Source organism: Harpia harpyja, chromosome 2 (genome assembly GCF_026419915.1).
Source record: "Harpia harpyja isolate bHarHar1 chromosome 2, bHarHar1 primary haplotype, whole genome shotgun sequence".
In the NCBI taxonomy this organism is placed as follows: Eukaryota; Metazoa; Chordata; class Aves; order Accipitriformes; family Accipitridae; genus Harpia; species Harpia harpyja.
The window spans coordinates 78,003,152-78,017,278 of NC_068941.1; the positions used below are offsets into that span (position 1 = coordinate 78,003,152).

Sequence of the window (14,127 nt, forward strand, 5' to 3'; positions counted from 1 at the left end):
ACATGCCTTTTATCAACTCCATATATTCTTTTTATTTGATTATCACCTAGTGCCCTTCCGAGGGGCTTGAAACAGGCCCACCTCTTCCTTGCCTCAGTCTGAGATACACAGCACTGTTTTAACCACAAGTTTTCTTCCAAACTTTTCTGTATCATTCAATAATAGATATAACAGTATCAAAAGTAAAATATTTTGAGCAGTTTTCCTCTTTCTCTCTAAATAGTAATCATCTTTTGAAGCATGTATTCCCTTCTCTATCAAGCTCCCTCTCACCATAACTTTTTCAAGGATTCCTTAAATGGGTCCCTTCGTTAACAGCAGAAATGGCAGGAGAGATTCCTGCAGCCCTTTTGTTAGCAAAGTACTCCTGAGGCTCTGGCTGCGTGATGGTTGGATTACAAAGTACTGAGTCTATGAGAGCTCATTTAGCAAGGCTCTTAGTCTCCCAAGAATTGTTTCTTTGCTTGGGTAGCCCCTTCACCACCTCTGCCATCTGCCACCCTAGGAGGCTTTGGCTGAGGTTGTTCCTCTGTGCCAGGCAGAAGAGCAGGTTGCAGCTGCAGCAGGACTACTTATCCATTCTTCTGAAAGTCCATTGGAATGTCTGTTGAACAAAGAATAAAGGGGAACAAAATAGAAATACAGGTAGCAGTGACATTTGATGCAGGGGAAGTATTCCTTTCCCGGTCGGTGTCACGGCAGTAGCCAGCGAACCTGAGCCGTAGCAGCTGTCTGGCTCCCTGGTTGTGCAAATCCATCCAAGGTGGATTCAAGGAACTGTTCTTTTCTTCACAGTGTAACTTGTTATTGATTTCTCTCCTTGCACCCTTTTACTTGGCCAGGCAAGGAAGATTAGGAAGATTATCTTTATGTGCCATCCAGTTACCTTGATTGTGCTTAAGAGATTATAGGGGTATAAATGTGGTTCACCTGGAGGTCAAGGCTGAGACTACACAGCCTTGAGTGCTTACATCTGTTGTACTTATGATACATTTACTCCTTGTGATTCTCTGTTCAATTTATCACTTGCTGCAGGTTAATGTATTGCCCAACCACAGCATTAAAAGATTGCAAAAGGGCAAAATCCTGACATTGGACAGCAAATTGTAAGATTTCAAAACCAGGAATTTTGAGGCTCCTTTTTATTTGCCTTATTGACTAAAGCACCACAGTCTTGCCTGCATAGCATTATACCGGCTGTGCTGAACCTTGCCTACAGTGTTTTCACTTAATGATATTTCCTGTGTCATCAGCACATTTTGCTACACAAAGGAGCGCTGGCTTGCTGTACGATTCTTGTCATCTTTTATATCCTTCTGTCTTCAGGGTGTAATTGTATTTATTTGTATCATAGGGTTTCTTATCACAGTTAGTAATATAGTAAACCATATTGAGCGTTTCTTGAATATAAAATTCTATAAAGTATTAGCAGACTTACAGGCTGGTGAGTTACTAAATGTAGATGGTATGGGGCTGTATGCAGTGAAAACAATGTGTTTCTCTTCCCTTCCTGCTCTAAACCTCTTTCCTTCCTCCCTCCTATCCTCAGCTCCCCCAAAACCCAACTCTCTTAATTGTTTAATGCTTTTGGGCTTCTTGACTGATTTTTCATTTTCAATTTGGTGTTTGTTCAGCCTTCTGTCAAAACAGACTCAAGTGCATTAAAAGCAGGTAATTTTGGAAGAATATTAGACTGATCACGTTGGTATCTCTGTGTTAAAGAAATAATTCCCAAGCAGTGTGGATGTTTTTAAAAAGTAATATTTGATTGTTACTCTGTATTTGCTGGAAGAGCTCTTGGGTGCTTTTTCTCCATGTCATGGCTGAACATGCACAGTTCTTTCAGTGTCACGTGCACACCCTCAAACTTATTTATTTATTTTGTTTAACAGATGAAGTCTGTCCATGGGATATAAAGTTTCTTTGAAGTGGTGCTCATCTTTTGGCACAATTTGGCTTTCTATACATGTCTAATTGTTTCTAGTATCACTGAGAAACTGTCTTTGTGTTTATTTGAGAAATTATGTTCTATTCTGCTGATGTAAGGTACAAATATAGGAGCTTACAAGTCCCTGGGAGACCAAGAGTGGTGTGACCTGTCACTGGATGCCTTGTTTAATCATACCAGTTTTTAATACGCAGTCTTTGATCACCTTCAGGATTCATTTAGCATTTTTGTAGAAAATTAATTCTGATGCAACAGATTTCCAGCGGCCCTTAATTCTAATTCCATGATCAAGTTGAAATACTTATTTGTCTGGAAATTGTTTACTTTCTTTAGCATAGTCTTGAAATTATAGCTCTTGAATTAAAAAAAAACCAAAAACCAAACAAACGAACAAACAGAAAAAAACCCTCCACAACAAAAAAAGCAACCAAAAAACCCCCAAATAAAAGAAAACCCAAAGCAAAACCCCCAAAACCAAATCCTGTCTTTTTATATGATATTTCTCATTGTATGTGTAACATTTCAAGTAATCTCAATAAGGTACGTTTTTATTTTCCCCTGTTTTCACAGGATCATAGACAATAGACATGGAAGGTATCTTGAGAGGTCCTTTTCCAAAGCATGGTCATCTGCCTAAACCTGTCCTGACAGATATTTCTCTAGTCTACTCATAACAACTCCTGAGGATGAAGATTACTTTACTTCCCTAAGCATTTTATCCTCAGTGTGTATGACCGGGCCCTACTGTAGAAGGATATTCTCATGTCTAACCTAAATCTCCTTAGCTGTGATTTATACCTAGTATTTAACTCCAAGTAGACTTAAACAGTTTACTCCATTTTCCTTGGGGTGGCTGTTTACATTATTTGAAGACTGTTTTCTGTCTACTCTCACCCACCCATAGGGACTTGATTGCGTAGTGGATTTTAGAGCACTTTTCAGGCTTCTTTGGTTGCACCTATAGGTAGTCCTATCCCTGGCCCTGGGCTGGTCCACTGTCTTGGACCTATGAGTAGTTCCACAGACTTTTAGTGATGAACATACAGATATCCGTGCTTAGTAACATTACCCAGTAAAGAGAGGAGCATGAAGGAAACGTTGTGACAAAGGAATTTGCAGAATATAGTGCACAAGAAGCATGTTAGCAAACAGAACAGAGAAATCTCATGGGGTTGTAAGGTTAAAAAAGGATTTTTGGACAATACAGCTAGTAGCATCTCAGAACTGCACAAAAGCTTACAAACTAAGAAGATGAGATAAACTAAATGGAGAATACCTGTATTTGGGAATCACAGTCTAGTGCTGATACAAATTGCCATTGCTGAGCTTTGCAAAAACAAAAAAGAGAGAGAGAAGTGAGAATGGCGAGAGCATGGATGCTTGGGTCAGCAAGACATGGAACAAAGCAGACATGGCAGACTGGACAGAGCAAAAGTAAAGTATAGATATGAGAGAAAGGATGTCCATGGAGGAATGGGCATGCCACAGAGGAAACAACATGGTTGGTATGGCAAATCTGGAAAAAGATTCTTGGGACACCTGAAAGTGCGTGGATTCTCTCATTTGAGCATGGAAATTAAAGGAAAGCACAAGAGCTCAAATACTGAATGTATACAAAAAAAGCAGCCTGGAGATAAACAAAAATCTGAGTAGTGAGACTAAGGAGTGTTCCAAATCATAAAGATCTCTAACATCAGTAAAGACGACCTTTATAAATGAATTTGAATAAATCATGTGTGAATAGCATAATTACAGAAAAATTAGATGATCAGTGGGACTTTGAGTAGCCTGCAGAATGTGGAGAGAGGAAGCAGGAGGTCCAGCAAGAAGGCAATTGGAGTAGTCCAAGCATGAAATCATCAAAGAATAAATGCTTTCCTTATAGGATCTGCTGAGATTACAGCCTAAGGTAGTATCTGTGGCCATGAATTAGATGATAAAGCAATAAAAACTTGCATTCCCTCCATCAAGATATTTCTTTTTCCTCGGATGTCCTTACTAGTTAACTCTTTAGTGACAGTAAGTTCTGTCTAGCAATAATTGCTGGCATCCCGTCTTCATGTGCTTGTCATCTGTTGAGAAGCAGGTAGCTGGGCTGCGGGGTTGGACGTGGCACACTGAAGACCCACCCTCTGTATTTGTCAATCAATTTCTTCTTCTTCTTCTTCTTAAATTCACCTTCCAAGGATAGGAATAATATGAGTGACATGACAGGTTAGCTTTGTTTTAAACTGTGTCATCCAGGATTTTAGAAGATTAATTTAAGAATCAGGCATGAAATTTGTAGTTTTCCTTACTTTGTCAATTAATTTTCCCAGAAGATTATATCATGACTGTGCAGAAAGTGGTGTGCAGGATTGTTGCAAGGTAGTATAACTGAAGGATCCGTTTGCTTCTTGAGGGAAAAGAAATCACTGTGAAAGGAAAATAGCAGTAAGGCTGAACTGGAAATATGAAAATGTAAATTCTGAATGGGAGGAACAAAGTTCAAGGCAGTGCAAGGGGAATTTCACTTGCTAAAACGAGATCTGTTAAGTTGCCTCAGAAAAAATTGGCATCCAGCAGTCTGAGTGTACAAACCTCTTTCCTGGTAACAGTCACTGTCAAGAGAAAAGTAAACTCTCATTTGCTGCAGTAAACTTCTGCGGTCCAATCCCTCTTTTTTTCACCTGATCCCTCCAGTCTGCCCCAAATTAATCTTCCTGTCCTTCTGCACCACACGTGGTGGCTCTTTGTGCGTTGCTCCTGCTGGCTCAGCAGCTCCCACCCCACCCTGAGATAGGAGAACCGCCACTGTGCCCGTCCTCCCACCTCTCACCTCTGCCACCATGGGCCACCCGTGCAACCACTGCCACCCCACCAGCACTTGGGGCAAGGCAAGGGCCTTACCTACGTTCACTGGAGTTTTGCATTTGTTTATGGCACTGTATAAATGTTTTATTATGATAATGTAGATGATAATTTTGCTGAAAGCTCCTGGCATCAGAGGAGAGTAAGGGTTTTTTAGAGGTTTTCACATGAAAAAAGAACTCTTTCTTTATTCCTTCTTTTGACTCTCTGCTTCACTTCCATCCTTACTTATTGAATAATCAGGGGAGCTTTTCTCACACTGCAAAAGAATAGGTGAATTCAGTTTTAGATGTGGTGTAACGTGGGCTACCCAGCCTCATATTGCCCTGGTTTAAGGCAGGAGATGAAGCGTTCTGTACATCTAAGAGGCTTTTTAAAGAACCTGTTGGGATCAGTTGCTGTGTTTTGCTGGCATTTCTGCCAGAGTCTCTGCTTCCAAGTAATTTTTGAGTACAAGAAAAAAGAGAACTATTCATGGGATGCTAAACAAAAATCTACTTTCGTACATAGTTCAACATGAGAGTCTTTGGAAACAACACTGAGCTGTCATTGATAGGAAACTTCACTTAGGTTCTTTTGTGTTGAGATGTGTCACATATGTAAAAATAGTTTAAATTTTACTAAATTATTTGTTATTTAAGAACCATCTTTTGTTCATATTAAAAATCTTTCCATTGTATTATTTTATTTCTATTCATGTCTTTTTTTTTAATCTTAAAAGTGCCTCAGTCACATCATGCATGTTGCCTACAGCATAACTACCATGCTTTACCAAGTATTCAGTGTTGCTCTGTTTTACTCACATTTTCTTCAGTCTTAACTGGATTCTTACAGAATTTGTTTTATTTCTTTCTTAGAGTTCTACAAGTTATTTTCTTTATTTTTTTCTTAATTTTTTTTTTAAAGCCGATTTTCCCCAAACTCATGTTTTCTTGACATTTTGGTAGCTTTATTTAATATTCACTCCATTGCCTTAGTTATTTTTCCAGTAATAAGGTGACCAGAACTGGATACAGTCTCCCAGTTAAGTACCAAGGTCATAAAGAGTTTACAAGTTTTCAGTCTCCGTGACTAGGTTTCATTTCATATGTAGTCCCAACATCTGCCTTTATGCTCCCATATCCTATTGCAAACTCATGTCCTTTTTTTCTGTTTGCTAAACTTAGTTCAGTGTTGCTACTTCCTGATTTATTTCTTCTGTTTAATATTAGTGTTAAATTGTTTTCCCCAGCTGTGCATTTTTTGTCTGAGAAGTTTGGAGTGAAAAAGCCAAGGAAACTGAAAGCAAGCTGTTGCAGTATAGATGCCTGAAATTCCTGAGATGAATGCAGAATGTTGAGTCTCATGTTATTACTGTTGAATATTTAAGTGGATCTGTCCACATAGATAAATTAGTGTTATGTACTATAATAGACATGAGCTTTGTGCATGATGGTACTACTTCCTATGTAACTGCTCTAAATTATATCTGATCCTCTTTGTGCTGTGTTATGCTTTGTCCAGCACACTGGACAAAACAGTTCTTAATTCTCTAGGTACCTGAGGATTATTTTTTAGATTAGTTTTGTTTATGTTGCTTCAGTCTTTCATTGACTCTCATGCAGGTCTTGGAAAATCTTTTGTTTCTTTTTTCCTTTCCTTTTTTTTTCCTTCTTTTCAAGAAGTCATTTCCCATAAAAGTCAAAGCAGATCACAGCTTTTGCACATTCATGATTTTGATCTTCACTAAGCTGGTTTGCGCTCTGATAACCTGTACCAAAAGGCAGTGACTGACCACCTCGGAGTTGTGGGATACAGCATGTTGATTAGTATTCTGTTGATAGATTACTGTTAGTGAACTTTCAGATGCATTCCTCCCCACTCCCGGTATTAAACTCTCTTGGCCAACTTATTGTTTGTAAAATAGAAATGATGGAAAATTTAGTCATTTTGTATCTTATTTTTCTACAGGATTTACAGATAATCAGTACAGATGAAAATCAGGTATTTGTGGCTGTTCAGGAGTGGTACCAGACAGACACATACAACCTGTACCAGTCTGACCCGCAAGGTGTTTACTACTCTATCCTGCTGGAGAATGTCCGGAGCACAAAGCAGCCAGAAGAGAACGTCCTGATAGATATTCTGGAGGTAGGCCTTTATCTCTTCCAATGTGTGTAGTCTGTGTGGAGTTTTAATTTTTTTTTTATTTTGACCGAGTATCATTAATTTTACATTAATATATTTTCACAGTTACCTTTAATGTAAAAAGACTAGAATTTCTTTCTTATTGATAGTGCATTGTTACTACTTACATGTTTCCCTCTTACCCTGCTAATGTGCTGTGTGCTCTAAGAGCTAGATTCTTGGTATGGTGTTCCATGGATGTGCAAAACCTGAACTGGCTAAGGGTTTATTTTTTTAAGGTACTGACAAGTGAAGCTGGCAGCACAGTTTATTATTGATGTAAGAAGTTATGCAGCTGCCTACGTACAGCTTTTTTCTTCTAGGTGACTCAGTGATATACTTCTGGACTTAGAGCAGGACATCTTTTAGCCAGCAGGGCCTTAAATAGTAATCCTGCGAGCCTTGTGCTACGTTGTGTCAGCTCTGACAAGCAAAGAACCAACAAAATTAGGTATTGGACAGCAAATCCACTTGCCTTCTGTACATCTCTTGTGCCAACAGCATTTGCTATGAGACAAACTCTCCTGTAAACAAATCTATCTTGGATTTTAACATCAGTGCACTCGGCAAAATAAAGACTGAAGAATATAGTGTTTTAGAAGAGTAGCACAAACTGTTATTAATTCCATTTCTGCTGATGACAACATTTAAATGTAATAAGGTGTACATTTGCTCTTGTTCTGTTCTTTCTTGTAGCACGTAGGACTGGCCGTTATTAACGTATTAAACTAATGGACCTTTGGTCTGACCCAGTTTGGCCACTGTTACACTCTAATCTACCCGGCGTTAGTTTAAAAAAAAAAAAAAAAATCTTTATAAGTGTGCCAGACTTCTTTGGTTTGTAGTAATTCTGGATACAAACCGTACACTTACAGAGCTGTTAAAAGGCTGTAATTAGGCTCTTCCTGGTGGGGAAAAATGATAGTAGTTTTTTCCCCCTTACCTCCTCCATCTTTGTTTAGGTTTTTCTTTCCAAATGGCTGTAGTAAAACAAAAAGGTCTATCACTACCAATGATTATTTTCTAGACTCTACATTTTTAGAAATGAGGCTTCCTAATGAGTGAAGCTATACATTGTGTGTAGCCACGTTCCCACAGGGTGATTTATTGAGAGCATTAGTTTGCAGCTCTTTGCTCCTGGTCACTCCTGTGGGATGCAAAGCTAAAAGGGAGTCAGGTGCAATCTCTACTCCCTGCCTCACCTGTACCATGTAATTTCAGATAAGTTGTACAGAGATGCCACCCCTGGCTGTCCTTTTGTCTACGAGAGTTATTTACTCAGTTCGGTTTCACTGATGATTTCAGAATTTCACAATGTTACTGAGGGCATATTTGATAATGCACGAGAGAGAGAATTCCTAGATTATTGTGTGTGCTGGATTAATTTGTACGGTTGCATTAAAAAGAAAATGTGCAGATGATAAAGAGTAATTGAAAGACAATACACATGGAGCCATACAATTCAATTTTTTAGAGCTATTTTTGGAATAGAGTTGCATTATAGGAGAACGCTGTTATTTGCTTAGAATAAGAAAACCTACAGCTTCCAGATAGCTTGTGTGATAAATAATTAGTGTTCATCATCTTTACTAGAATGTGATCAACTACTCCTATGTACGAGTAATGTATGGGTTATTTGCACAGTACAAAATAGCTAATAAATATAATGCATTTGGTCTAGTCTGGGTTTTCTCTCTGGGCATTTTAATGCAAGCATCCAATCTTGGGAAGAGGAATCTTCAGTGCAACACAGAGACAGTCCTCAATGGTTGACAATTTCTCTTTCCACCAGTGCATAATTCTCCTTAAAATTTGTGCTGTTCATCTTCATTCTCTTATGCTGACCTCACTTCATCTTTTAGTTATACATCTGCTATAAAATATTTTATAGGTTTCTACCTGCCTGCATTCATTTTCTTTTATATGCTTTATCTTTTTTTTTTTGTACTGTATTTCTTTTCATGTTGTGTGTGTTAAAGGGGTATAATTCCCAAATACTTGTTCAAAGAAGGAAAGACAAAGAAAGGTAAAGTATTAAGTGACTGTCCAAAAGGAGCATGCCCTTGAAATTTGTGACTGTACAAAAGGAGCATGTCCTTGAAATTGTATCAGGTGCTGCCAGTGTGAACCAGCCACAAATTTGACATAGGCATATCTGCAAAGTGGGCATACTAATGCAGTACTTCTAGATTGGATCTTGTTGTGACTTCTCATATAGGTAAGAGTTACACAAGTTGCAGTACACATTCTTCACACTTTTCTTCCCAAACAACAAATCACTTTTATTTAAAGTTTAAGCACAAACTTATATTATATAGCAGTATTTTTTGTATTTCAGTAACTGCTGCTAATAAACACCGTGGGGCCATCGGAACTGTGCTTTTTGCTACCGACTAGTATAGAATATTGTTTGGCTGTAAAATCAGTAATGTTAACAATGCAGCAATTAATGTGTCACAGAATACATAGTCATAGCAGAAAATTCATTTAGAAAATAGGTTTATAAGGTACAAAGTGCTTTTCTAACAGTACTGGGGAACTAGTAACCCCTGAACTGTTTTGGAAAATAGGTGCTCCAAGAACTAATCTGAAAGTCCAAAGAAAATCAAAGGAAAGGTACTTTTGAATTTCCTTGTGTTCGTCTGTCTTGGGTAGCTACTGGACTGTTTATCAGAGTAACTGAACACCCCACAATGTTGAAATGCCTTCTTTTCCATAGCACCTTATTATTAATGTGAATCTCTTCCCTTCTTGGTAGAATGATACTAATCTCCAATTTTAGATTAGGGAACTGAGTCAAGGAAAAGAAAGTACAGAAGAATTTGGGTGCCTCAGCATCCCAGTCGAATCCAGAAGGTAGATTTGACATACAGCATTTACAGTATTTACAGAAAGAGTCAGGTGTATATTTACATAGGTCACAAGACAAATACAATAGAAAATGCTACAGAGGGTGTGGGGAGTTTTAAAGCTGCCATTTTTTACACACTGTAATTTTATATTAGTTATTATTTTTTAGGCTAATGCACCACTCTGAACATCATACTTCTGAACTTGCTTTGAAGATAGATGCCTGAAACTTATTTATTATTTCAAGCAGGGTTTATGCCTTTCATTCAAAATACAACTGCTGAAGTGCTGGTCGGCTTTTATCTTTTAGAGCAGTAGTGAGAGAACTTAGAGCAGTAGTGAGAGAAGTTAACTGAGACACTGGAAGAAATTTTTTTCATAACCTTTATGGGTCTGGTAGATTCAAACACTTATGTCCCATATTCTAGAGAGGAGAGGTTACCCTAGTGCTGGGTTAGGTTGGAGATGGGAGTGGGAATGGAGAAAAATTTTAGCCTGACTCCCATTGAATGATTATATGGAATGATTAAATATTCATTAAACAAGAATGAGAGAAAAAAAGAGAGAGAGGAAACAAAAATATTCATGATGCAGCGCTGGTTTTGCCATCCACAAATGAAGAGGGAAACCTCAGCTGCAGTCCCTGATCTAATTATTGTTTAAATATTTAATATTGTGTTCACTGGAAGAAAGGCATGTACAGAAATTGAACCCCAAGTCTACCTTCCCACGTAAATGTTTGAACTGCCAGTTTTTTTGTTCATATTCATGGTTGTGCTGTCTCTGGAAGGTAGAATATATAATAAAGCCTCAGCAAGTTGAAAATGCTTTGAAAGTAAAGAAAGCAGGTTCCTCATTTCTTTCCTTCCCTTCCTTTTCTCACCTGCACTGCAAAGTAGTTGACTTTTATAGTATGTTTGACTTGGAGGTGATTCTGAGCTTCCAGCATCCTGGATAAGCAAGCCAACCACACATGCATGGGGTTTTAAGGAAGAAGGAGCTCATGAGAGAGCGGGGTATTAAAATGTCTGTACAGAATTTGGCTATCTAAACTTAAATATATTTCCAAGTTCTAGACTGTTACCATAACCAGCAGAAAATCCTTATTTTCTGTAGATTTGGGTCAGTTCCTTAGGAAAAAAGCATATATTTTATAAACAATAAGTATCAAATCTGTATTCTGCTGGAAGGGATGCCTTCTCTTCACTCTAAATGCAGACTTTTGTTAAATGAATGTCAAAGGGCGTTAGTACCTGCTAGTTGGAAAAAAAGGAAACAGTATTTCAAATACAAAATAAATAGTAAGTCCAGGAACAAATCATATCAGCAAGAGGCAAATATTCCTGATCATGCAAAGAGCTGGCTCTCTTGTGCATTTAGTTGTAATGAATGCTTCAGTTTTGTTAAATGTCAGCACATAAGCAGATTAGAGAGCTGTACTATGCTGGAAATGGTATATGTGTTGATATACATTGTCAAGAATTTTTCAAAAATTCAAGAAGCCTCATAAATAATCACAAGGGAGACAAGAACACTCTTAAGGAAACCTTCAAATTTAATACAAGATCTTATCTCATGCCATTGGGTGGAATATTAACACATAAAGTAAAAGTTGGGGCTAGGACTAAACATATTAAAGTGCGATTACTGTCAGGTTGCTTCTAAAAATTATCCCCATTAACTTTGACAGTCTAAGTTGTAATAATTTTCTAATACAGATTGTTTTGAAATAAAAGAACTAAGTTTGCCCAAGAGAAGAGAGAGCCTGTAAACTTTTTTTTTTCTTTTTCCCCCAAGGTTAAACAGGTGAAGGGAGGCTAAATGTGTGGAGGTGGACTGAGTGTGGAAGCATTTTGGATGCTTGAGAGGTTGATTCAGCCCTCACAGTTTCTTCCCTGGATGATCTGTCTGCATTTATTTCCTACAAAAGGCAATTGTGCTTGCTAATTCAGTGTTATTTTAAAAGATATTATATTGTATTTTGTTATTGTAACCTATATGTGTACTATTTATATGATATGGGTCACATGACTTCAGTGTCAAAGTCAGGTTGCTGTTATAAATTGCTTACATCATTTGTAGAATAACATTTTAGAGCTGTCCATATTTTAAAAAATGCAGAGCTGTAATTTTAACAGTAGTGTACAGTAAGGCCATGCTATCGTAATTTTTGTATTTTGCTGTATAAACTATATGTAATTTGACATTGAGAGAACTGTATGTCCTTTTAAAATACATTTAGAAATACAAATAGGTTAGTAATTGTCCTCCCCTTCTGCCTTTCTCCCTTTCCTCTTATCCTTTTGCCTTCCTTATTTTTTTTAAGGTATCATTCACTTTTCTAGTGGAGAAACTACCTGAGGAGCCACAAAAGAGCAGCTAATCAGGGATAATCCTTGTTGAAAAAAATGTGTATGTGCTGGTCATTAACTCCCTCCTGTATGCTTCAGGTCAGAGGTGTCAAAGGAGTCTTTCTGGCCAACCAGAAAATTGATGGGAAAGTTACAACTCTGATAACCTACAACAAAGGCCGTGACTGGGATTTTCTAAACCCTCCAGACATTGATATGAATGGCAAACCGACAAACTGCAAACCTGTAAGTGGCTCTTTTTAGCCTATTCTTTCTCTAAAGTGCACGAGAATTATTTGTATGGTAGGATGTGCAGTAGTTCCAACAGCCCAAGAGCTTTGTGCCGAGTTTATCAACCAAACTACTAGGCAAATACATTTGCATTGCATGAGCAGTGGTTTCACAAGCTGTTAGTCCAGTCATCTTGTAGAGTGAGTAGTCAGGACTCTCTCTTGCACTGCATTTTGTATTTTAGATCACTTTGACACAAAGAGGACATTTTTTCTTGTGTGTCAACCACAGAACCCAGTTCAGAATAATCATGACAACAGTCATTTATGTCTGGATATAAGGGGCACATCATCAGTCAAATAGAGCATACCAATGCCTTTTCCTTTTCCATCTTTCATAGTTTCGTTTCATCTTAAACCAAGGTAACCCTTGGTTCCCTGTTAAAGGGAACTCTTGACAGTTGCTTGCAAATAAACACCACAGTTAACTGCCTGAAAAAGTCCTTTCTTTTTGTGAGATGATGTGATTTCAGTTTGTTTAGGTGCCCCAGCTACCCATAATATTTTGCTACCTGCGAGGCTGTACTGAAAACCTTGTATTTTTCTCACTGACTCTCTGCTCCTGGGGACTCCAAGCTCTGCATTGCTGGGCAAAATAAATGCTTTTATTCCTGCCACTGCCATAGCTTTGATCCCTTTCCATGTAGCAGAAGGGGAGGGCTGGAGCTGCTGGCTCCCTTTTGAAGAGTTCAAGACCATGCTACATGGTTCAAGCTTGCAGGGCCTAATCCAGAGCTCTCTGAGACGAGTGGAAAGATCGCAGTGGCAGCAGCTCCCGGGTGGTGCTGGCACCCGCTCCTGGTAAAGCTCACGGCCAGATTGCTGTGAGCTGCATGAGCTTTGAGTGCTGCTTCAGAAAGAGCAAGAAGCAGTAAGTTGCTTAGCACGGAGAGATGATCAGATGTGTCCAAAAGTCATTATGCTGTTTTTCATACCATTTTTTTTCTAAAAAAGAAATTTCAGTACAAACAGTTGGTTTTAATCATCATTTTACCAATTACCTTGAACGAACAAACATGCAATACTTGTTGCTGTTGCTGTTAGTTAGCATTTTTAAGCAATTATTCTGTCAGAGGGTTTTTTTATACAATAATTTCATCCTGACTTCTTTGAGTTTGGAGATCTTTTTGTTGAGATGGTGGCACACTATGCAGACATCACCAGGGATTCTTGTTAGAAGGCTAAGGTTGGTTTTTCAGAGTGGAATGTGGCTCCATGGGAAACAGCCATTCTCTTTCTCTACAAAGACATACATTGCTGAAGCTGCTCTCTGACTGGGCTTTCATTATTGTAGGAGCGTAACTGTTACCAGTTATTTTTCAAACCTGTCGTCTTCTTCTTCTTCTTCCCCCACAAGCCTGATTGCTACCTTCACCTCCATCTCCGCTGGGCAGACAATCCCTATGTGTCAGGAACAGTCCACACGAAGGACACTGCACCAGGGCTCATAATGGGGGCAGGTAAATGCATGACATTATTTTTTAAGGCCTGAAATGTGGCAGCAGTTCTTTGTAGATCTAGTCTTTTGGTTTATAACAATACCATGCTACAAACATTGCCAAAATAAGACTTTCCCTGCAGAATAGTCCTTTATGGGATCTCTTGTTCAAACAATTTAATAAAAGTTAATTCAAGTCCCAGAGCTGTGTCTTCTAGGACAGACCTGTAACAG

At 38.4% G+C, this 14,127-nt stretch overlaps 1 protein-coding gene across 6 annotated transcripts in view; it reads left to right on the forward strand.

Annotated features, from left to right (window-relative positions):
- Positions 1 to 14,127, forward strand: part of SORCS2 (sortilin related VPS10 domain containing receptor 2) — a 586,176-nt gene that overhangs the window by 495,189 nt on the left and 76,860 nt on the right. For all 6 annotated transcript variants that reach the window (XM_052780552.1, XM_052780555.1, XM_052780553.1 and 3 more), the window contains exons 9-11: positions 6,749 to 6,928; positions 12,265 to 12,411; positions 13,813 to 13,915. In XM_052780552.1, the coding sequence (XP_052636512.1) occupies positions 6,749 to 6,928; positions 12,265 to 12,411; positions 13,813 to 13,915 (430 nt within the window). The remainder of the gene's footprint in view (positions 1 to 6,748; positions 6,929 to 12,264; positions 12,412 to 13,812; positions 13,916 to 14,127) is intronic.